Source organism: Phacochoerus africanus, chromosome 8 (assembly GCF_016906955.1).
Source record: "Phacochoerus africanus isolate WHEZ1 chromosome 8, ROS_Pafr_v1, whole genome shotgun sequence".
Lineage (NCBI taxonomy): Eukaryota > Metazoa > Chordata > Mammalia > Artiodactyla > Suidae > Phacochoerus > Phacochoerus africanus.
The window spans coordinates 28711315-28736291 of NC_062551.1; the positions used below are offsets into that span (position 1 = coordinate 28711315).

At 44.3% G+C, this 24977-nt stretch overlaps 1 protein-coding gene across 11 annotated transcripts in view; it reads left to right on the forward strand.

The window, feature by feature from the left end:
- PRMT7 (protein arginine methyltransferase 7) overlaps nucleotides 1-24977 on the forward strand; it is a 54531-nt gene that overhangs the window by 6210 nt on the left and 23344 nt on the right. For 10 of the 11 annotated variants that reach the window (XR_007136214.1, XM_047789488.1, XM_047789487.1 and 7 more), the window contains 3 exons: nucleotides 2475-2511; nucleotides 12179-12328; nucleotides 17667-17775. Coding sequence is in view for 10 of the 11 variants with exons in the window: in XM_047789488.1 (XP_047645444.1) it covers nucleotides 2475-2511; nucleotides 12179-12328; nucleotides 17667-17775 (296 nt within the window). In the remaining variant the exon portion in view is untranslated. Of the gene's footprint in view, nucleotides 1-2474; nucleotides 2512-5034; nucleotides 5085-12178; nucleotides 12329-17666; nucleotides 17776-24977 lie in introns of those variants that run through there. The other variant, XM_047789489.1, reaches the window with a different exon arrangement.

Genomic DNA, 24977 nt, shown 5'->3' on the forward strand with positions numbered 1-24977 from the left:
TGGAAAGTGAGTTGGGAGCAGAGACATATGGGCATTTGGGTGGATATTGCAACTGCAAAGCTGAGGCAGAGGAGGTGGAGAGAGGATGAGACAGCTTTGAGGGAGCTTGAGTTTGGCAACTCATTGGATGCAGTGATAGATGGAGAGAGAAAATTGAAGAAGCACCAAGATTTCTGGTTAGAGTGACTAGGTGGATGGAACTGTTGTTTCCTGAAAAGAAGAACACAGGAGAAATGGGCATTGTTGGGTGGTGGAGGTTAGGTATCTGGATTTAGATATCCAGATGGAAATGCCAGTGGGCAGATAAATGTGGATCTGGAGACAGTTTGCAGTTGTGAGAGTTGAAACTGGAAGAGATTGGAGGCTTTCAGAGCTTGCGTAGATTGAGGAAGGTAGAGGGTGAGAGAAGGAATTTTGGAATAGCTGCTGAGGCAAGAGGGAATGGCCAGAGAATAGAAAGGAAGAGATGGTTTCAGGAAGAGAGAGTGTTCAGCATCAGAGAAATCCTGGACATTACTGATGGGAGTGAGCTAGCGGTGCCTAGAGAGATTGATATCGGTGGAATTGGGGGGATCGAGTGGGTGATAAGGCAGAGAAGATGAGTGAAAAAGCCCCTTAAAAGGTGGGAAAAGGTAGATAGGATAAGATTTCAACTAAACACTCATAGGTGGGTTCAATTGTAAAAACCTTGGTATGCCATGAAGAAAAACCCTGTACTTTTTGTGCAATGTGCCTCAAAATGTAGAGTGTGGAATGCCTGTTTCACAGTTGCCTTAAGCAATCAAAGTGCACATTTCCAGACTGCAGCTCCATATTCTGGATCAAAAGCATGTATAGTGGGACTCTCCATTTAAAATAAGCTCTCCTGGGAGTTCCTGTCGTGGTTCAGAGGTTAACGAATCTGACTAGGAACTGCGAGGTTGCAGGTTCGATCCCTGGCCTTGCTCAGTGTGTTAAGGATCCAGCAGTGCCATAAGCTGGGGTGTAGGTCGCAGACTCGGCTCGGATCCCACGTTGCTGTGGTTGTGGTGTAGTCCGGTGGCTATAGCTCCGATTAGACCTCTAGCCTGGGAACCTCCATGTGCTGAAGGAGCGGCCCTAGAAATGGCAAAAAAAAAAAAAAAAAAAAAGCTCTCCAGGGAATTCCCGCTGTGGTACAGTGGGTTATGGATTCGGTGTTCCTGCAGTTGTGGCACAGGCTGCAGCTGTGGTTTGGGTTCATTCCCTGGCCCGGGAACTTCCACCTGCCACAGGTACAGCAAAAGAAAAAAAAAAAAAGCTCTCCATTAATTCTGATATTGACCAGAAGCTGGAGGTCCTTTGTTTCTAGTGATGACAATTTTTTTTTTTGTCTTTTTAGGGCCTTACCTGGGGCATTTGGAAGTTCCAGACTAGGGGTCAAATTGAATCTGTAGCTGCTGGCCTACACCAAAGCCACAGCAACTCAGGATTCAAGTTGAGTCTGTGACCTACACCAGAGCTCATGGCAACACCAGATCCTTAACCCACTGAACAAGGCCAGGGATTGAACCTACATCCTCATGGATACTAGTCAGGTTTGTTACTGCTAAGCCATGACGAGAACTTGCAGTCCTTTGTTTCTTGACTCTCACCTGGAATTCTCAGAACGCATCTTCAGGCTGAGCCTGCTGAGCTGTGGTGGCTTATTCTAACCCTGCCAGAGATATTTCATGTTTGTGAATTACTATGGTAGAAAATATGGGTAAGCAACTCTCCTCCCTGTAGTTTGGTGAACTCTTAGTTATTGTTGATGACATAAGAGAAAGTGCCAGACACAGTACCCTACACATGAACAGCAGGCATGTACTTTCCCTCATTCCTCTCCCCAGTGTTATGTCTGTGATTATCCCAATGTACAAATGTGTGCAAGATTATTATGTAAAGTATTACACATATCTGAGTTGTTCCTGAGGGAAAAAATTGTATGATGTATAACATGACCATTCTGCTGGAGCTATGGAATTACTGTGACAGAGCTAACAACTAGAGCGTTTTTAGTCTGAAATTCTTTTTTTTTTTTCTTTTTACTGGCATATGGAAGGTCCTGGCCAGGGGTTGAATTGGAGCTGTGACTGGCCTGCACCACAGCCAAGGCAACAATGGATATGAGCTGTATCTGCAACGTATGTCACAATGCCATATCCTTAACCCACTGAGTGAGGCCATAGATTGAACCCGCATCCTCATAGAGACAACATCTGGTCCTTAACCCACTGAGCCACAACGGAACTCCTAGTCTGAGATCCTTTACTGAAAATAAACATCTCTCTTTGAGATTTTTTTCTGCAATATGGCAGAATGACAGTTTATAACTCTGTTAAAATAGTTTAAAATGGGCCTGGATGTTTGTTCCATTTGATTTGGAAATGCATTTGTATGTGTGAATATTCTCATTTATTGATGTTTATCAGTCATTATTAGCAGGTATATCTGATGTATCTTTTTTTTTTAAGGTCATCCTATGCTGATATGCTGCATGACAAAGATCGGGTAAGTGTAAAAGGAATCCATTATCTTGCTGTAGTATTTGAAACCTTCCATTATAAGAATGTTAAAAGCTCCCCCCAGAGGTATGGTTTTAGAATGATGCAGACAGGCAGTATGGAAAAGCAGGAGGTGAGACCAGGTTCTACTTCATGCTCTGTTATTGACCTGAGTGGGACCTTGGAGAAAACATGGGACCTCTGCAGACCTAACTTAATTAGAATTTGTTTGTTTATTTATTTATTTGGCCACGCCTGCAACATGTGGAAATTCCCAGGCTAGGGATCAAACCCACGCTACAGCAGCAACCTAAGCTGCTGCAGTGACAATGCTGGATCCTTAACCTACTGCACCACAAGGGAACTCCTGTTAGAATTTAAAATGAGTAGATCATACTGGCTGATCTCCATGATCTCTGGATAAAAATAATTAGGGGAGTTCACGTCCTGGCGCAACAGAAACGAATCCGACTAGGAACCATGTGGTTGTGGGTTCAATCCCTGGCCTCGCTCAGTGGGTTGAGGATCTGGCGTTGCCGTGAGCTGTGGTGTAGGTCACAGACATGGCTCGCATCTGATGTAGCTATGGCTGTGGCGTAGGCCGGTGGCTACAGTTCCAATTAGACCTCTAGCCTAGGAACCTCCATATGCTGTGGGTGTGGCCCTAAAAAGACAAAAAAGAAAAAAAAATGCTCTAATTACACCGTTTCACCTTCTATAGAAATTTTATTTTTACTTATTTATTTATTTATTTATCTTTTTAGGGCCATACCCACGGCATTTGGAGGTTCCCAGGCTAGGGGTCTAATTGGCACTACAGCTGCCAGCCTACACCACAGCAACACAGGACCCAAACTGCTTCTGTGACCTACATCATAGCTCACAGCAATGCCAGATCCTTAACCCACTAAGCAAGGCCAGGGATTGAACCCACATCCTCATGGTCAGGTTCATTAACCACTTAGCCACGACGGGAACTCCTATATAGTAATTTTAAAACAAAATCTCTAGAGGTCACTGTAGACTGTATTTTGTAAAACGTATTTGGCTTTCATGGCAGAATTACATTTCGGCTTCTTTCCTCCATTTTTGTTTCATCTGAGTTTCCTTTCTTTGAGTTTATTACATTTCTGGTCTTAGGACGGTTAGCAACCCAGGATTTTTCGAGTCTACCAGAGTGCTTGACTAGTCAACCTCATCTGGATGGTTCAGAAATTGAGATTCTTTGAAGGAGAAGGATGCAGGGCCATGCTAAGAAACTGGTGCATGCCAGAAGGATCAGGGCAGAAGGTAGGGCTGGTCGTGAGGCCAGATTGGTGGTGGTTTCTGCTTCACCCAGCCCTGGTTAACTTCTCAGCATGCCTACTTCTTGGCAACACTGACAGAAAGACCTCCTTAAGCACCATTTGTGTGTAGGCTATACCAGATGGGCTGGGTGCCTCCGTAATTTTCATCAAATATCTGAGTGCCTTTGCTGAGTTGTTGGGGAATTACAGAATGTGGAACAAACGTTGTTCCTGTTTTTTTTTTTATTTTTATTTTGGTCTTTTTGCTATTTCCTGGGCCGTTCCCACGGCATATGGAGGTTCCCAGGCTAGGGATCCAATCGGAGCTGTAGCCACCGGCCTACACCAGAGCCATAGCAATGCAGGATCCTACACCACAGCTCACGGCAACGCCGGATCGTTAACCCACTGAGCAAGCGCAGGGACCGAACCCGCAACCTGATGGTTCCTAGTCGGATTCGTTAACCACTGCACCACGATGGGAACTCCTGTTCCTGGTTTTTGACTAACCTTTCTAGTTTAGTGGTCTTGACATTTTAAATTTTTTTGTCTTTTTACAGTTGTACCTGCAGCATATGGAAATTCCCAGGCTAGGGTTTGAATCGGAGCTGCAGCTGCTGGCCTGTACCACAGCCATAGCAGCATGGGATCTGAGCTGCATCTGTGACCTACACCACAGCTTGTGGTAATACCAGATCCTTAACCCACTGAGTGAGGCCAGGGATCGAACCTGCATCATCATAGAGGCAACATTGGGTCCTTAACCTGCTGAGCCACATTGGTAACTCCAATCTTGACTTCTTATTGGACTCCTGGGCCTGAGAGCCTCTCTGATTTTAGTGTCATCTGCAGAGGGGCTTCTTTTTGCCTCAGTTTCCATGAGATTTGGACAAGTGGCATTGTTAGCCATCTGATCAGCCAAGCCAGAAAGGTGGTACCCTTTTCCTTATCTAAGTCTGCACTTGGTCATCAAATTGTATGATTCTTTCAATCCCATTGTCTGCTCAGCCCTCATTTACTGGTGTTGGTCCCTTTTTTTCTTCCTCTCTATGGCAGCCTCATGGGTCTTGGCCTGAAATACCAGTCTAATCGTGTTATTACTCTGCTTAAAACCATTTAGTGGCCTCTCACTGCTTTTGAGGTAAAATTCATTCTCTTTGGTGGAGCTTTCCTGACTCTACATTATTTAATTCTAATTCTGTTCTCCCCTCCCCAAGTGTGCACTTGAGAAAATGGAGTCAGAAGTTGCTGGCTAGTGAAAGAGTCAAGATGAACAAATTTCTACTTTTGCATGGTACCTTACATTTTGTTGTTTTAAAACACTTCTGTTATCCTATAAAATTATCTCATGCTTTGTAATAAATCCTGGTGCCCACCCCTAGAGCTAGGCAACCATTAGTTTTGCCTTTTCTAGAAATTTCATCTAAATGAAATCATATGATGTATAGTCACATATAAGCATTTGGTGGACATGTTTTCATTCCTTTAGGATAAATATATGAGTGGAATTGCTGGATGTTAAGTGTGCATTATCTAGCTTTGTAGCTTTAATTTCCATTTTTTTCTAATGGCTAATCATGTCACATACCTTTTGTTTATTTATTTATTTTTTGCTTTTTAGGGCTGCACCCGTGGTATATGGAGTTTCCCATGTTAGGGGTCCTATTGGAGCTGTAGCTGCTGGCCTGCAGCACAACCGAAGCAACATAGAATCCGAGCCATGTCTGTGACCTGTACCACAGCTCACGGCAGTGCTGGATCCTTAACCCACTGAGCAAGGGCAGGGATCGAACCCACATCCTCATGAATCCTAGTCGGGTTCATTAACCACTGAGCCACAATGGGAACTTCCCAGTTGCCTTTTAAGAGGACTGCAGTGGTAGTAGCTTCAAGTTATCACCTCAAAAGTGATGGGAGTTCCCGTTGTGGCGCAGTGGTTAACGAATCCGACTAGGAACCATGAGGTTGCGGGTTCGGTCCCTGCCCTTGCTCAGTGGGTTGATGATCCGGCGTTGCCGTGAGCTGTGGTGTAGGTTGCAGACGTGGCTCGGATCCCGAGTTGCTGTGGCTCTGGCAAAGGTCAGTGGCTACAGCTCTGATTGGACCCCTCGCCTGGGAACCTCCATATGCTGCAGGAGCGGCCCAAAGAAATAGCTAAAAGACAAAAAAAAAAAAAAAAAGGGATAACTAATTTAATGGTTGTTATTGGAGCATATGCTGACCCTGTTTACTGTTGAGGATGCTGCTAATCAGGGTTCTCTGGTGATGAGCTCACTGTACTGACACTTCCAGGCCAGCCCCTAGTCCTACTTTCTTTGTTACCCTACAGCCACAGCTACACAGAGAAAAACTGCACCCCCCTGCGTTGGGGGGATATAGTGTGTTTGATGTTCATTTTCCTAGTTCAACAATTGTAACAACTGTCATCCTGATTTTTTAAAACTTTATCTTTTCTCATTGTGGTTAAAAGCACATACCATAAGGGAGTTCCCATTGTGGCTCAGCGGGTTAAGAATCCAACTGGTATCTGTGAGGATGCAGGTTCGATCCCTGGTCTCTCTCAGTGGGTTAAGGATCTGATGTTGCCCTGAGCTGTGGTGTAGGTCACATATGTGGCTTGGATCCTGAGTTGCTGTGGCTGTGGTGTAGGCCTGCAGCTGCAGGTGCAATTTAACTCCTAGTTTAGGAACCTTCGTATGCCTCAGGTATGGCCCTAAACAGCAAGAAAAAAAAGAAATGAACAAAAACCATATGAAATGCCATACCTATTTTATCCAAGACATAAATGCAATTACTTTTAAGGGTCACATATTTCTTTGAGGCTTATGGTGAAGAAGAGCAATCCCCTTGGTGGATCATTTCCCCCAGACAAAACCTTTTTTTTTTTTTTTTTTTGCACTTTAGGGCCCCACTCGCAGCATATGAAAGTTCCCAGGCTAGGGATCGAATCAGAACTGTAGTTGCTGGCCTACACCACAGCCACAGTAATGCAGGATCCTAGAGCTGCACCTGCAACCTATATCACAGCTCACAGCAATGCCGGATCCTTAACCCACTGAGCAAGGCCAGGGATCGAACCCGCAACCTCGTGGTTCCTAGTCGGGTTCGTTAACCACTGAGCCACAACAGGAACTCCCAGACAAAAACCTTTTTATGCTTACCCTTAGAAGCCTCCTCTTTCTTCTTTTTGAGCTATTTGTTTTATATCTACTTCCAGATCTAAATAGCTGTTGCCTATTGACTTCCCACTGTTACAGCTGATAATTTGGTATTCTTTCAGCTTCTCCTTCCCACTCATTCTTTCCTCCCAATGAAGTTATAATTTTTGCTAAATTAATATTCAGGAAAAAATAAATAAATTAACGTTCAGTGTTTGGAATTCCTGTAGTGGCGCACTGGAAGTGAATAGGAATCATGAGGTTGTGGGTTTGATCCCTGGCCTCACTCAGTGGGTTAAGGATCTGGTGTTGTCATGAGCTGTGGTGTAGGTCGAGGATGTGGCTCAGATCTGATGTTGCTGTGGCTCCAATTGGACCCCTATCTTGGGAACCTCCATATGCCACTGGTGCAGCCCTAAAAAGCAGAAGAAAAAAAAAATGCTAATATTCAGTGTTTCAGTAGACAAGCCATTTAAATTCTTCGTGCTTTTATTTCCTCATCTTGTAAAATAAGGATAACAGTAATACCCTCTTTGAAGGGTTGTGATGAGGTAAACAGTTATATCAATGTGTGTGTTAAAATCATTTGCTGACTTTATTAGGCATGTGTAAACACTATTCACACTTGAGCTGTGTGATGTACTTTGATTACTTTTCCTTTCTTGCATAATTCTTTGTTAATGATTATCTTATTTTTGCTTAGTTTTCTGTGTACACACCATTTTTTTATATCCAAACTTTCCCCCAATAGTCTAGATTTCCTTGCAGGAGGAAAGGTGAAAACAATCTGCTATTCTGTTGGTTTCATCTTCTTGGGAGATGATTGATCTGTTCTGTCCATGTTGGCTGCTTTCTAGACCTGCTGTATATCTGTCATCCTGGGAATCTTGTTAACTCTCTGTAGATTTCCTTCACTTCTTTTTTATATTGAGTCCTTCCTTTTCTGAATCCCATGTATTCCTCTTTGGTTCAGTCCCCGTTTTTGCCGAAGCTCATCCTTTCTCACCATCCTGTGAGAGGGTCCATGGGAAGTAAGGTTTTTGAGACTTAACTTGTTCTTTATTCTATCCTTACACTTAAGTCTGGATTCTCGTTTGGAAATTAACTTCCCTTCAGAATTTTGACATTATCACTCTGTTTTTTTTATAGTTTATTGTTGCTATTATGAAGACTAGTCTTTCCTTATTCTTTAAAAGAACTTTTTTTTTATTGTAACACAGACACACAAGACAGTATAAAATGTATATTTAAAGAAGAACAATAAAATAAATACTCATAGACTTACCACTCAGCTTAGGAAATGGAACATTACCATTACTCAAAATTTCCCTGTGTGCTCCTTGATTGCATTTCTTTCTTCCTTTCAGAAGTTTTCTGCTGTCTTGAATTTATTTTTAACAGAAAAGGCAGATTTACTGAGTACATTGCATGAGAGTTGTCTGCCCTAAGGCAGTAGTTTGGGGTTGTTTTATAGGGGAATTGGCTCTGGGAACTGCCATTTCTTGGTTCAGCCGTGTACATAAACATCCCACTGTCTTGGAGTTCCCATCGTGGCTCAGTGGAAATGAATCCGACTAGGAACCATGAGGTTGTGGGTTCAATCTCTGGCCTTGCTCAGGGGGTTAAGGATCCAGCGTTACTGTGAGCCATGGTGTAGGTCACAGATGCTGCTTGGTTCTCGAGTTGCTCTGGCTATGGTGTAGGCCGGGTGGCTGTAGCTCTGATTAGACCCCTAGCCTGGGTACCTCCATATGTTCCCAGTGTGGCCCTAAAATGCAAAAAATAAAAATAAAAACAAAAACATAAAAAAAATCCCACTGTCTTAAACTTTGTATCAGTTACTCTCTTGCTTTTCTTTATAGTTTTATCACATACTGCATATCCTTAAAATATAAATTATTAGTTTAGCTTTTTTGCTTTTTAAGGCCATACCCATGGCATATGGAGGTTCCCAGGCTAGGGCTTGAATTGGAGCTGTAGCTGCTGGACAATGCCACAGCCACAGCAACACAGGATCCAAGCCACGTCTGCCAGCCTACACCAAAGCTCACGGCGAAGCTGGATCCTTAACCCACTGAGCAAGGTCAGGGATCGAAAGTGCGTCCCCATGGATGCTAGTCAGATTCCTTAACCATTGAGCCATGATGGAAGCTTCAGTTTAGTTTCTTTTTGAACTTTACATAATGGATTCGTATTGTGTTATTCTTTGTGATATGCGTTTTGGCTCAGCATTGTTTCTGAGATTCACCCATTTTGCATGTAGCTGTATCTTCATTCATTTTCACTGCTGTATACATTCTATTGTGTAAATATTCACTGCTTACCCGTTCTTCTGTTGATAGGCTTTGAGTTTGTTTCCAGCTTCTTGCTATTGTAAGTAGTGCTACCTGGAACGTTCCAGTACCTGGACTATGGTGCATATGCATGCTTCTCTCTAGGGTGTGTATACCTGGAAATGGAATTGCTGGCCATTGACCATCAAGTGTGTTAAGCTCTGCTGGGTAAATGTCAAATTCTTTTCCAAGTTAATCATGCCAGTTCACATTCTCACTTCCTGTGTTAAGCAATTTTTACATTTTTGATAATCTAGTAGGTTTGAACTAGTCTCTCACTGTACTTTTTATTTTTCTTGTGGGCTACACCTGTGGCATGCAGAAGTTCCCAGGCTAGGGATCAAACCCACGCTGTAACAGTGACCTGAGCCACTACAGTGATAACACAGGCTACTTACCCCAGTGAGCCACAAGGGAACTCCCTCACTGTAGTTTTAATTTGCATTGTTCCGATTACTACTGAGTGTGAGCTTTTTTTGCTCATTCATTGGCTACTCATGTTCTGTTTTTTTTTTTGGCTGCACCCGTGGCATGCAGAAGTTCTTGGGCCAGGGATTGAACCACAGATGTAACCAGAGCCACGGCAATGACAGTGCTGGATCCTTAACCCGCTGAGCCACCAGGAAATGCCTAGTGACTTAGTAATTTATAGGAATTCTTTATATGTACTGGGTACTAACCATTTATCAGTTATATGTATTCCTGGTCTCTTAGTTTGTGAGTTGTTTTTTTTGAAAGACAGGTTCTTAAATTTACTGTCAGATTTATCCTATATATTTTTTATTTGCTGGTGCTTTTGTCTCTTATTTAAGAAATCTTACACTTTGCCAAGGTTTTAAAGGCTGTTACTAATAATGCCAAATTTCAGTTGTTTTTTATTTCTTGATTTGGAATCCTATAATCAGAATTTCTGGAGTTCCTGTCATGGCTCAGTGGTTAACAAATCTGACTAGGAACCATGAGGTTGCGGGCTCAATCCCTGGCCTAGCTCAGTGGGTTAAGGATCCAGTGTTGCCGTGAGCTGTGGTGTAGGTCGCAGACCCAGCTTAGATCTTGCGTTGCTGTGGCATAGGCCAGTGGCTACAGCTCCGATTAGACCCCTAGCCTGGGAACCTCCATATGCCTCAGGTGTGACACTAGAAAAGGCAAAAAGACAAAAAAAAAAATTTCTAAGTTCTCCTAATTCTGATAATTATCTATAGGTGTTTTGGATTCACAGATATTCATCTCATCTGTGAATAATAATTTTGTTTCTTTTATTTTTTAAGTTTTTTTGGGCTGTGCCCGTGTCTTATGAAAATTTCTGGGCCAGGGATTGAATCCGAGCTGCAGCTGAAACCTATACCACAACTGCAGCAATGCCAGATCCTTAACCCATTGCACCAGGCTAGAGATTGATCCTCTGTCTCAGCAGCGACCTGAGCCACCACATAGTCAGTGCCAGATCCACTGTGCTACAAGGGAATTTCCGCTATAATAGTTATTTTCTATTGTATAACAAATTATCCCAAAATTAAATGGCTTAAAAGAGTTGTTATCTCACAGTTTATGTGGGTCAGGAGTCTGGCTCAACTTAGCTTGTGCCCCTGCCTCCAGGTCTCTTACAGGCTGTGATTAAGGTGTCAGCTGGCGGGTTCCCGTTGTGGCTCAGTGGGAACGAATCTGACTAATATCCATGAGAATGCAGGTTTGATTAGTGGGTTAAGAATCCAGCATTGCCCTAAGCTGTGGTGTGGATGTGGCTTGGATCCCACATTGCTGTGGCTGTGGTATACAGCAGTGGCTACAGCTCCAGTTTGACCCCTAACCTGGGAACCTCCATATGCCATGGGTGTGGCCCTAAAAATAAAAAAAAAAAAGTGTCAGCTGGTAGGGGAGTCATCTTAAGGCTCATCTAGGGTGAATCCACGCCTAGGTGTTCGGCCTTTTAATATTCCTCACTAACTTGCAAGCTCATCAGTGTATTTAAACAGATTTACAAATATTTTCACCATCTTTTTTTTTTTTTTCCTTCTTTTGCCTTTTTAGGGCCACACCTGCAGCATATGGAGGTTCCCAGGCTAGGGGTCGAATTGGAGCTGTAGCCGCTGGCCTGTGCCAGAGCCATAGCAATTCCAGATCGAAGCCACATCTGCAACCTACACCACAGCTCATGGGAACGCCGGATCGTTAACCCACTGAGCAAGGGCAGGGACCGAACCCGCAACCTCATGGTTCCTAGTCGGATTCGTTAACCACTGCGCCACCACGGGAACTCCAACACATTGCATATTTCAACAGAGGGAATTTAATAGAGGGAATTGGTTACACAGGTATGAGAGGACTGGGAAGCCATCAGGGTAACCTAGTGGTAGTAATTGCAGGAAGCAGTTCCCTTTTCTAGGGCTGGGGAAACAAAGGGAGGAGATTGGGGTTTCTAGAACCTAGCTGTGTGGAAGAGAGGTCCTGTGGAGCTGGTGCTCAGACCTCTGAGAGAGGTCGCAGCTCAAGTGCTGTGGCTCTCTGAACAGCCTGAGGAGAGCAGCTGTATGGGAAGGTGTGGGCTTTCTCCTTCCTCTTGCCTTCCAGTCTCCCTCTAGTTCCCCTGTTGTCCAGTCCTAACAGCTGAAAAAGGAGAATGTGGTGCAGAGCCCCAGCCCCAGCATCTCTAAGCAGAGTGTGGAAGAGTGGGTGTGGAGAAAGGGGAGAGACAGTCCTTAATAAATTCAGGAAGCTGACCCACTGCCTTTGGAGTCTTGCAGGGCCTTCTGGACTCAGTCAGTGCTGGTCTTCAGTGAGCCAGAGAGGCCCTGAGGTCATGTTTCACACTGCTGCTGCCGCCTGCTATGACTCCAGACCTTCACAAAGCACTTACTTAGAATAACTGGCGTAAAGTAACAGCTATTTCTTTCTCTTAGAATATGAAATATTACCAAGGTATTCGGGCTGCTGTGAGCAGGGTGAAGGACAGAGGACAGAAGGCTTTGGTTCTGGACATCGGCACTGGCACAGGACTTCTGTCAATGATGGCAGTCACAGCAGGCGCCGACTTCTGCTATGCTGTTGAGGTGAGTCATATGTCTTGTGTGGGAAGTCCCTTGTTTCCCCTGCACTATGACCATTCATTTGTTCACAGACATACACAGAGTGTTCACTCTGTGCCGAACCCAGGGCCAGGTTCTGGGGATATAGAGATGAATCAGACAATTCTTTTCTCCAGGAGTTCATTTTCTTCCTCTGCTCTGAAATCAGTGGTTCTCAGCCTTGGCTGCATGTCAGAATCATGAGGAGCTTTAAAAAATACTGATGTTGGAGTTCCCGTCGTGGCGCAGCGGTTAACGAATCTGACTAGGAACCATGAGGTTGCGGGTTCGGTCCCTGCCCTTGCTCAGTGGGTTAACGATCCGGCGTTGCCGTGAGCTATGGTGTAGGTTGCAGACACAGCTTGGATCCCGCGTTGTTGTGGCTCTGGCGTAGGCCGGTGGCTACAGCTCCGATTCGACCCCTAGCCTGGGAACCTCCATATGCTGTGGAAGCGGCCCAAGAAATAGCAAAAAGACAAAAAAAAAAATACTGATGCTTTGTCAGTTGTCCCCCAGCCTCCTGATTTTAATTTAATTGTTCTGGGATGTGGCCTCAGAATTGGGATTTTTGAATGTGCATCTAGGTTGAGATATGCTACCTTCAGTGTCCCCATAGAGCCAGCTTATATTACTACATTTACCAGTAGTTTGCCAATCTGCTATTTTTTTTTTCTTTTTAATGCCACGCGTGTGTCATATGGAAGTTCCCAGGCTAGGGGTCGAATCAGAGCTGTAGCTACTGGCCTATTCCACAGCCACAGCAACTCGGAATCTGAGCCGCATCTATGACCTACCCCAAAGCTCACAGCAACACTGGATCCTTAACACACTGGGTGGGGCCAGGGATCGAACCTGCATTCTTGTGGATACTAGTGAGGTTCATTGCTGCTGAGCCACAATGGGAACTCCTTGCTGTTTCTTTCCTTTCCTAAAACAGTAAACATGTTATTTTTTGATAATATAAATAATACATATCACTATAGGAAATTTGATAGATATAAAATAAAACAAATTTTTAATGCACAGTTAACCTTGTTAAAATGTTGGTGTATTTTCTTCCAAGCTTTTGGGAAGGGGGCATGTATATAAGCACTTTGCCCTTCAAAATATGGTTCATATGGTGATTGAGCTGCAGACAAATCCCAAATTAACAGTGGCTTAAACACTTTTTTTTAAAGCTTTTTGCTTTCTCATGTAAAGTCTGGAATTTAGCACTCTAGGCTATTCTAGCCAGGATCCTTCCAGCTCCCCACCCCACAGGGTGGCCCTCATGCTTATGGTCCAGAAAGATGGCCAGTTTGGGTTAAAGGAATACCATAGTGTTTGGAGAATAATGTCATCCAGAGCTGTGGCAAAGGGTGTCACAGTAGAAAAACTCAGAAAACTGGATTGTAGCCAGACTCTGGAGGACCTAAGTATCACAGTAAAGACTTGTAACTATCTTAAGTTTTCTTAACCTGAGATAAGAGTAATGGGTTTCAGGAGTTCCCACTGTGGCGCGGTAGGTTGAGGATCTGGTGTTGTTTCTGTGGCAATGCAGGTTCAATCCCTGGCCTGGAATTTCCATATGCTGTGGATGCGGCCAAAAAGGGTGTGGGGAGGGAAGCGTAATGGGTTTTAGGTGTCCCTGAAAGTCCTGGGAAGGGTGTGTGTGCATGCACGCGCGTGATTCTGTACACTTGTCTCAGGATTTCATAAAAATGATTAAGAGCCGTTTCTTTGCCTTTGGGGGAGTCATCAAGGCTTTTGAGCTGATAAAAAGCAAACAGTGTTTTAGGGTAGTTACCTTGATAACCTCAAGTAGTTTTTGTTATCTTTACAAATGAAGAAACTAAGAGCCAGAGAGGTTAAAGACCCACAGTTGATAAGCAGGCGAGCTAGACCTAGAACTTGGTCTTTTGGTTCCTAATATGGTTCTCAGTCCTTAGTGGTAGCTTTGGTTGGAGGTGTGCTGTGCGTATGTGAGAGAGTTTTCTAGTGTGGGTGTCTCGGGTGGGGGCAGGGATACCATGGACTCATCAGAGGAACTCAGAGGAAAATACTTTGGTGGGAAAGACAATGCATTGAATTTTGGAGGTGTTAAGTATGAGAGAACCGGCCCTGGGGCAGGAACGAGTATATATATGGACTGTGAATTACAAATACAGAGCGACAACATGTTTTTTGATAGAATTGGTAAGACTCTTGGGTTTTTCTTTATTCCTAGCTCACTTACCTGGGTTTCTAATTCTCTCTTGCTGCTCTGGCTTGTAACTCTCAGACCTCTTCTGTTTGACTCTTGACATCTTATGATGGCCTCCCAGTTTGTGTTTTAGTGACCACCTGTTTGATCCTCTGTTCATCCTTTCTGTGGACTGCCCTGTGGTTTTCTGCTCTGCCTGAGCTGCATGGCAAGAGGAAAGACAGGTCCAGAATGAGAGAGCGAGCCTACTGGTCCCTAGAGACAGAAGTCTGAACCTTGAGAGGTGGATTTGGACTCACTTGCTAAAGATGTGACAGGTGAAGCTGGCAATGTAGGCGGCTGTCCCAGGAGAGAGAGTAGACTGAAAAGAACAAACCTTGGAACATGCCTCTGTTCAGGGGGCTGAGGGGAGAAGAGTGGCCATAAAGTTAAGTTGAGGCAGACATGAAGAGACCCTAGAGGGCAGAGGCAGACTGCATGGAAATTGTGAGAAAAAGGGAGTGGTCAGCAGGTATGGATATGAGAGAGCAGCACTAACAGAACTTTCTGATGATGAAATCTTTGATGGTAGTTCTAGCCAGTATGGTGGTCCCTAGCCACATGTGGCTGCTCAGCACTCGAAATGTAACTAGTATGACTGAGGAACTGAACTTTTAAATTTTATTCACTTGTAATTTACATTTAAATAGCTACACGTGGCTGCTGTATTAGCGCAAGTGTAGAAGTTGCAGAGGATGAGGAGTGAGAAGGCTGTTGGCGTGACAGCTTGGTTATTGATGACCCCTTTTAGGTGATGTTTTCAGGAGAGGGTAGGGTTGAGGAGAGGATGGAATATAAGAAATCACAAATACTGACTATAGGATTCTCTTTTAGTACATTTGAAACGGAAAGAATATTTGGGGAAGCTGTATCGGTTACAGTGATTTCTGTGGTAAATGCCTTGAAAACAAGGCATGGTCCTGGCTTCCTCACTTTCTTTCTCCTATTTAAAGGCAAGAAAGAACTTTGCCAGGAATCTCTAGCAAACTTCTCCTTGGATATCATTGACCAGTATGAGGTTAAATACCATTTGACTTATTACTTCATTGACCTGACAAGAAAGATTCAGTTACCCTTAGAACAGACAGGTGCACTACTTGAAGGAAGGTCATTTACCCAAACTGATTTGCAGGGCAGGGGAGGAACGGAATGGTTCTGGGAAGTCAACTCAGAGTTCATTCCAGATAGTGTTTGGGGTGTGTTCTTGAGTTGTTGGTGGCTGAGGAGGAGACTATGGACGACAGAGCCTGAAGGGTCGGCAGAGGAGATAAATGATAGATAAAATAGTTTCTTTTTTCTTTTTTTTTTTTGTTTCTTAGGGCTGCATCTGTGGCATATGGAAGTTCCCAGGCTAGGGGTCAAAGCTGAGCTAAAGCCAATGCCAAATCTGAGCCTCGTCGGCAAACTATACCACAGCCTCAGGGCAACACCAGATCTTCAACCCATTGAATGAGGCCAGGGATTGAACCCGTGCCCTCATGGATGCAAGTTAGGTTCATTACCACTGAGCCACAATGGGAACTCCTTAAATGATAGATAAAAGAGAGGAGGACTGAGAGGGTGGTATATGTTAGTGGTGCTTTTGGGGTGGAGGCATAGTGATTGGTGAGAACTGAGGATTTGAGGCCTTCAGACTACAGCAAAACCAGCCAGCCAGATCAGGTCCTAGAAATAATTTGAAACAGATTGTGAAGACTTTTTCCTCTCTGACTGAGCATATATGCACTCTTTATAGAAGAGTATAACATTTTCCTCTTGATTATAGTAAAAAGTGTGTTCATGACAGAAAATTTGGGTGATGCAGAAAAGGACCTAGAAAAAACATGGAACTTGTGTCATTGTGACCAGTCACTACATCATTTAAAAAAATTTTCTGTGTGTGTGTGTGTTTTGTTGCATGTGCATCTATATGTTTTATGTAGTAACATGGTTGGGCTGTGCTGTCTAAATTGGGCAAGCCAGAAAGTAAGAGTTGGAGGAGCTTATGTATAGGGACGTGCAAAGGGCTCAGGGAAGATTTTTGTGGGGGGATTTGTGATGCCCTGGGAAATTGGGTTTGCTTTGGCATGTTGGGTTAGGGCAGGGAAGGCTCAGGCTTGCGGAAGATCATTTCAGCTGTAGCATTGGTAGTGTGTGCGTGTGTGCACACATGTGTGCATGCACACTGAGGGGCTTGGGAGGGGAGTAAGGCTGGGTAAAGTAAGGTGGTTCACTGTAGAGGGCCTCAGATACAGTAAGGAAACATAGGCTGTGTTGTGCTAGCAGTGGGGGTTTGAGACAGTGTTAAGCAGGAGAGTGACCTGTCACACTTAACATCCAATACAGTTATAGTCTCCCTTTCTTCTAAAGAGCACATACCGGTGGAGTTCCCATCACGGCCTAGCAAAAACGAATCTGACTAGTATCCATGAGGACACAGGTTCGATGCCTGGCCTCACTCAGTGGGTTAAGGATCTGGTGTTGCCTTGAGCTGTAGTGTAGGTCGCCGACACAGCTTGGATCTGGCACTGCTGTAGCATAGGCCGGTGGCTACAGCTCCAATTTGACCCCTAGCCTGGGAACTCCATATACCGAGGGTGCGTCCCTAAAAAAAAAAAAAAAAAAAAAAAAGACAGATAAAAATAAAGAGCACATGCATTTCCCATCCCAGGTCAAAGATCATGGTTTTGTGAAGCAGGTCCCCTTCCTGGCCCCTTCTAGCTTAGCTGATGCCAGCCATCCTTACAAGGTAGTGCAACCTCCTTGGGACCCCCCCTTCATCCTCGGGTGCCTTGTATGTAATGGAAACTCCTAGCTGCAAGTTAAACTCAACAGAATCTCATCCTTCTGTATTCATTTCCATGACATGCATTTGGAGATTAAAGTATTTAAGTTATGTAGATGAAGTCTTGTCAATTTATATCAAATCAGCCTAATGAAATGTTTTGCCTATCTCAAATGGTAACAAAGCTCCATTTTGTATATTCAGGAAGAAATTGTATAGTGGAGGCCTCTTTTACTTCAGATCTTACAGCCAAAATTAAGGCATATTTCGCTAATCTTGGGTGTTAGGATGCTATTTATTGCTTCTTTTTATTTGTTTTTTTTTTCTCTGATATCTAGGTTTTTAAGCCTATGGCTGATGCTGCAGTGAAGATTGTAGAGAAAAATGGCTTCAGTGATAAGATTAAGGTTATCAACAAGCATTCCACTGAGGTGACCATAGGGTCAGGTAAGATCAGCACATCCTGTGCCAAAAGCTTTACCTGCTGTTGTAGGAAAGAGGAAAAGTTTATTCCAGTTTCTGGGATAAATGTAGCCATATAATCACAGAGAATTGGGGCCTCTCCATGTGCAGGTCTAAAGATAAGTACTTTGCTTCTCTTATTAGTTTATTTCTCTACTAGTTAAAATAAATCAGGAATGAGTAAACCAGAGCTAATCAAGTGTAAGAGTGCTTGTGCTTAGGAAGTTGGATTTCTTGTGGGGCTCAGTGTGTCTGAGTTGTGAGTTTTATCAGACAGAAGTGAAACTAAGTTGACAGTAGAAAGAGGTTTGCTTACATCCAACATCCTGCCTCAGCTTCCAGTGTGAGAGATTTCCCTGTATAACTCAGTCTTTCTAGGTTTTCAAAATATTTTATATAGTCTAGAAATTTGAATTAGATTTCTAACATTTCACATGCCACTAATACCGGCAGAGCACGTGGAAAGATTTACAAAGAAGCTTCTAGGATGAGGTTATGGATATTATCATGGTTATTAGAAATGCAGTATTTTATTTTTTTTAATATTTTTAAATTTTATTTTATTTTTCATTTTCCAACGGCATATGGAAGTTCCTGGGTCAGGTATCTAATCCAAGCCACAGCTGCGGTAACACCTGATTCTTTAACCCGCTGCGCCAGGCTAGGGATCAACATCAATCCCAGGCTAGGGATTGATCTTGCAGCCTGAGCCACTGCAGAGACAACACCAGATCCTTATCCACTGCACCACAGTGTGAACTCCAAAAATATGGTATTTTAGAATAAAGCATCTGCCTAAAGTCAGCTTTTTCTCTCACTTAAGATTTTTTTATGGAGAATCTGAAACATGCATAAAAGAAGGGATTAGTGTCCCCTTTATTTTTAAAGCATACCATACAGGAATTCTCTGCTGGCCTAGAGGTTAAGGTTCTGCATTGTTACCACTGTGGTGTGGGTTTGATCCCTTCCCCAGGAACTTCCACATGCTACAGGCACGGCACCCCGCTCTCCAATAAATAAGTAAACCAATCACTCAGTCAGTCAACCATGCCATACCATACCATACCATACCATACCATACACATGTACGCATAAAAGATCGAACAGATCATCCCCCCATAGCACATGGAATTCCCTTGCCAGGGATCTAATCCATGCTGCAGCTGCATGCCATTGCCAAATCCTTAACTCACTGCACCTGGTCGGGGATCAGACCTGTGCTGCCACATAGGCAACGCCAGATCCTCAACCCACTGTGCCACAGTGGGAATTACTATCATCCCATTTTTAATCAACATTATTATTATATTTTTTGCTTTTTAGGGACACACGCATGGCATATGGAGGTTCTCAGGCTAGGGATCTATAATTGGAGCTACAGCTGCAGGCCTACACCACAGGTACAGCAGTGCCAGATCCGAGCCAAGTCTATGACCTACACCGCAGCTCACGGCAACGCCAGATCCTTAACCCACTGAACAAGTCCGGGGATCGAACTTGCAACCTTGTGGTTCCTAGTCAGATTTGTTTCTGCTGCGCCACGATGGAACTCCTTAATCAACATTATTGAGGTGTAACTTACATTAAGTGGATACACTCACTTGAAGTGTATAGTTTCAGTTCTGACAAATCAAACACATTTGTAACCACTTCCACTATCAAGATAATAGAATATCTCCATCATGCTCAGAGGTTCCTTATGACCCTTTACAGTCATTTCCCACCCCCCACCCCCCCATATCCCTGGCCCTAGGGATCTTCTTTCTTCAACATAAGTTAAATTGGCCTTTTCTAGTTTTGAGTAAGTGAAATCATACGGCGTGTACTCGTTTGTGCTTTTCTATAGTACGATGCTTTTAAGTTTTGTCTTCAGTATTTTATGTGTCAAAAATTATCCTCAGCAGTTTCTGCTGTGATGCAGCAGGATTGGTGGCTTCTTTGAAGTACCAGGACACAGGTTTGATCCCTGGCCTGGCACAGTGGGTTAAGAACTCGTTGTCACTATAGACAGTATAGGTTGCAGCTGCAGCTCGGATCTGATCCCTGGCCTGGGAACCTCATATGCCATGGGGCGGCCATAAAAGAAAAAAGAAAAAAAGCAAAACAAAACTCTCCCCACAACAGACACACACATACTTTGCATTCTCTTAAAAAAAAAAAAAAAAGAATTATTCTTCAAGTTCCTATTGTGGCTCAGAGGTTTAAGAACCTGACACAGTGTCCACAAGGATATTGGTTTGATCCCTGACCTCGCTCAGTAGGTTAAGGATCCAGTTTTGCTGCAAGCTGGGGCATAGTTTGCAGCTGCAGCTTGGATCCATTGTTGCTGTGGCTGTGACATAGGCCTGCAGCTGCAGCTCCAGTTCAGCCCCTAGCCTGGGAACTTCCATATGGCACAGGTGCAGCCGTAAAAAGAATCATTCCCTTCTATGACTGAGCAGTGCTTCATGTGTGTACATTCCATAATCTGTTCATCCTTTCTCCTGTTGATGAACATGGGTATTTTCTTGGATCCTTTTCTTTTTTTTTTTTTTGGCCACACCCACTGCATATGGAAGTTCCTAGGCCAGGGATGGACCAGCTGTGGCCTATGCTGCAGCTGCGGCAACACTAGATCCTTAATCCACCGTGTTGGGCTGGGGATAGAACTGTGCCTCAGTAGCGACCCAAGCCACCACAGAGACAACTCTGGATCCTTAACCTGCTGCACCAATAGGAACTCCCAATGATATTTTCTTTTGTGGTATTTGATCTTCTGTCATGTACATCTAGTGAACTTTTCACTTCTGATACTGTATTTTTCTAAAAGTTCCCTTTGATTCTTTTTAAAAACTTAATCCTCATAGATTCTTTGTGTTCCTTTAAATAGTTAACATATAATAATACTTAACATATCAGCTATTTTAGCATCCTTATCTTTTTTTTAATTTTCTTATTTTTAGGGCCATACCTGCGGCACATGGAAGTTCCCAGACTAGGGATCAAATCAGAGCTACAGCTGCTGGCCTGCTCCACAGCCACATCAACGCAGGATCCGAGCCTCATCTGTGACCTGCACCACAGCTCATGGCAACGCCAAATCCTTAATCCACTGATGGATGCCAGGGATCAAACCTGCATCCTCATGGATACTAGTTGGATTTGTTTCCACTGCGCCACATTGGGAACTCCAAATCCTTATCTTTTATTCAACTGCTTCTCTGTCTTCTCTGGGTTTGTTCTGTGGGTAAATTTTTATTCTGGTTTTGGGTCCTGTTTTCCTTCTTTGCATGTCTAGTAATTTTTATTTGGATATTGTGTATGTTGGAGATTTGCATTGCTGAGTGGTGGGTTTTGTTGTCTTCCATTAAAAGCTTTGCATGCAGTTGGGTTTCTTGCAGATCAGTTTGATTCTTTCAAGGCTTGTTGTTATTGTTGGGCCACACGTGCAGCAGCTCAGTGTGGGATCTCAGTTCCCAGACCAGAGATTGAACCTGGTCTGTAGTGGTGAAAGTGCCAAATCCTAACAACTAGACCACCAGGAAACTCCCTCAGTACTTGTTTTAGAGCTTTGTTGGAGCAGGGTTAGAATAGATTTCTAGATTTCAAGATTTCTCAGCTTCAGCACTATTGGCATTTGGGGCCTGATGATTCTCTTTTTTTTAATGACTGCAATCTTGGCATATGGAAGTTCCCAGGCCAGGGATAGAACCCACACTGCGCCTCTGCAGTGACCCGAGCTGATGCAATTGGATTCTTAACCCATTGTGCCACAGCGGGAACTCCTGGGCCTGATAGTTCTTTGCTGGGAGAGTTGTCCTGTGCATTGTGGAATGTTTACCCCTGTCTCTGGTAGAAGCTGAGAGCACTTCCCTCTTTTCCACACCGTTTGTGCCGACCAAAAATGTCTCCAGATATTGCCAGTGTCCCGGGTGTGTGGGGGGAGCTGGGGGCAAAATCTCCTCCTATTGAGAATTCCTGCTCTAAGCCTACTTTAGCCATACTAGTACAGCATGACTTTTCTGGGGTCCCTGCCGAGTGCCTGGGTGCTGGCTAATCAGAACTAGAATGTTTCTCAGTTCTCTGAGCTCTGGAAATTGTTCAGCTTATAGCTACATGGTCATCCTTTGCTGGCCTTCTAGAGGCTTACCCCATGTGTCTGTGAATGTATTTAGCAAGAGACACAATGTATTTGTGCAGATTTCTGAAGCCCTTTTTTCCCTCTAACTTCGTCTCTAGTTCTCTCCCTTGCAAATCCCAGCCACTTTCACTTCCCTGGACTCTACTTGCTATCTGCTTATCTCAGTAAGACACTTTGTTCTGCTTGGCTTCTCACTCTGTGTACTGAGGTCTGGAAAGTGCCTGCTGGCTGGAAGCCTGGGCAGTAGAAAGGGTCACCTTGTTTCCCATTGTTCAAGATCTGAAAACATTTGTTTCACGTATTTTACCTGGTTTTCTGGTTGATTACAGTGGAGGATAAATCTGAACCTAGTTACTCCCTTTTGGCCTGAGGTGGAGATCTTGACAGTGCAGCAGCTGACCTGTGGAGCAGTTTTTGCCGTGTTACTGACTCTATGCTCTGCCCTGTGCCTCCTCCAGGCGTGTCTTGTTCACACACACCCTGTAGTAGACCAGGCCTCTTATATACTTTCTTAATATTTTTCTAAGTAGTGCTTATTATTGTAGTAATCAAATAATTATGTAATTATGTATTCGTTGTCTATATCCCCTCAGAGCTGAAGCATCCTGAATTCATGGACTGTGTGGTCTTATTAATTTATTCCATTCTATAACTTGGCACAGGGCCTGGCACATGAAAGAATGCAGTAATATTTGTTTAGTGAGTAGATTGTCAACTTTGCTCAGTCCTTAACCTTTTATAAATGGGACTTTGTTTGTACTCCTTCAGCTTGACAAGTAGCTTCCTCACTGTCAAGGCTGATAGTCTTTCCTTTGCTTTTCAAACACTGCGGCTTTGGTACTGCTGCCATTCACGCCTGGGAGCCATCTCTTCCCAGGCCTCAGTGACATCTCCCAGGCTTGCTTCTCTTTTGCAGGTTCCTTTTTGCTCTCAAGTGCATATTTCCAAGCTTCTCTCTTTTTTTTTTTTTTTGTCTTTTTGCTGTTTTCTTGGGCCGCTCCCACAGCATAGGGAGGTTCCCAGGCTAGGGGTCGAATTGGAGCTGTAGCCTCTGGCCTACACCAGAGCCACAGCAATGTGGGATCTGAGCCGCGTCTGTGACCTACACCACAGCTCACGGCAACGCCGGATCCTTAACGCACTGAGCAAGGCCAGGGATCGAACCCGCAACCTCATGGTTCCTGGTCGGATTCGGGAACCACTGCACCAAGACGGGAACTCCCAAGCTTCTCTTCTGAAGCTTTTAAAATGGCATCTGAGTTGGTTGCCTATTCCTCCAGAGATGGATTGTACACTGAGGCGTGTGGAGCCGTCTGCTTGGGTTGGCATTTATTCAACCATCCAGTCATCTGGTGAAGCCTTTAGAGGCACCTGGGGGTAACTGCCCCTCCTCAGGCTCCCCTTGCACTCTCTGTACCCTTCTACCTTAGTACTCACAGGGAAACTCATTGGATCACAAAGCTTCCTTCCTTCCTTCCTCCCTCCCTTTTTGGGGCCACGTGGAAGTTCCTAGGCTTGGGGTCAAATCGGAGCTACAGCTGCTGGCCTACAGCACAGCCACGGCAGTGCCGGATCCTTAACCCATCGAGCAAGGCAAGGGATCAAACCTGTGTTCTCATGGACTCTAGTTGGATTCATTTCTACTGTGCCACAATGGGAACTCCCCAAAGCTTTATTTTTGAAGCAAATTTGGACAATAAATAGTTTTAAGTTAAATAATTGGCTTAAAAATTATTCAGGGAGTTCCCGTCGTGGCGCAGTGGTTAACAAATCCGACTAGGAACCATGAGGTTTCGGGTTCGGTCCCTGGCCTAGCTCAGTGGGTTAACGATCCGGCGTTGCCGTGAGCTGTGGTGTAGGTTTCAGACGTGGCTCGGATCCCGTGTTGCTGTGGCTCTGGTGTAGGCTGGTGGCTACAGCTCCGATTCGACCCCTAGCCTGGGAACCTCCATATGCCGCGGGAGCGGCCCAGGAAATAGCAAAAAAAAAAAGAAAAGAAAAAAAATAAAAATAAAAATTATTCAGAAGATAGAGTTGGCAGGGCTTGTTGATTGATTGGTTGTAGGGGTGATGGTGAGGAATCAGGAATTCAGTTAATGGCGTTTCTGTTGTGGCTCAGTGGTAATGAACCTGATGAGTAACCATGAAGATGTGGGTTAGATCCCTGGCCTCACTCGGTGGGTTAAGGATCTGGCATTGCTGTGAGCTATGACATAGATTGCAAACGACTTGGATCCCACATTGCCGTGGCTATGGTGTAGGCCGGCGGCTATAGCTCTGATTCAAACCCTAGCCTGGGAACTTCCATATGCCATATGCCTCAGGTATGGCCCTTAAAAGAATTCAGCTAATGTTTGCTGGGTGCTAGGCCTTGTTCTGGGCACAGGGGTGCGATGGTGAACAGGCCAATCACGGTTCCTGCTCTCCTGGAGCTAGTCAGGCACCCTTGGGTTTTAGGACTGTGTGACTAGTTGGGCCACTCACTGAGGTGGCAACATCGGAGGGAGGAGCAGATGCGTGTGAGTGGGATGCAGTTGGCTCAGAGTATTTCAGTTGGTGTCGGGTGTGATATCAGGATGGGCAGTGACTCGGGAGAGTGGTCTCTACACCCGGAACTTTTCCTCAGCCTCTTTTCATGTCATGCTGCCACTGAGCACCCATGTACTGCAGGGAAGTGCCAGGTTTTACCTTTGTTACCCTGACCACCACCACGTGAAGCATATCTTGTTACTTGATCTTCTTTTTACAGATGAAGTGACTGATAGTCAGGACTGAGGATTCAGGGCTAAAAAGTGGGATCTGAGCCCAGGTCCCTGACTCAGGTTCAACCTCTCTCTACTGCACCTTTTCTTACATCATCCATGATACTTTTGTTTTCAGTTTTTAACATTTTATTCAAGTATAGTTGATTTACAATGTTGTGATAATTTCTGCTCTACAGCAAAGTGATTCAGTTATACATATGCACACACCCATTCTTTTTCAGATTCTTTTCCCATATAGATTACTACAGAATATGGGGGAGAGTTGCCTGTGCTATACTGCAGGTCCCCATTGGCCAATCATT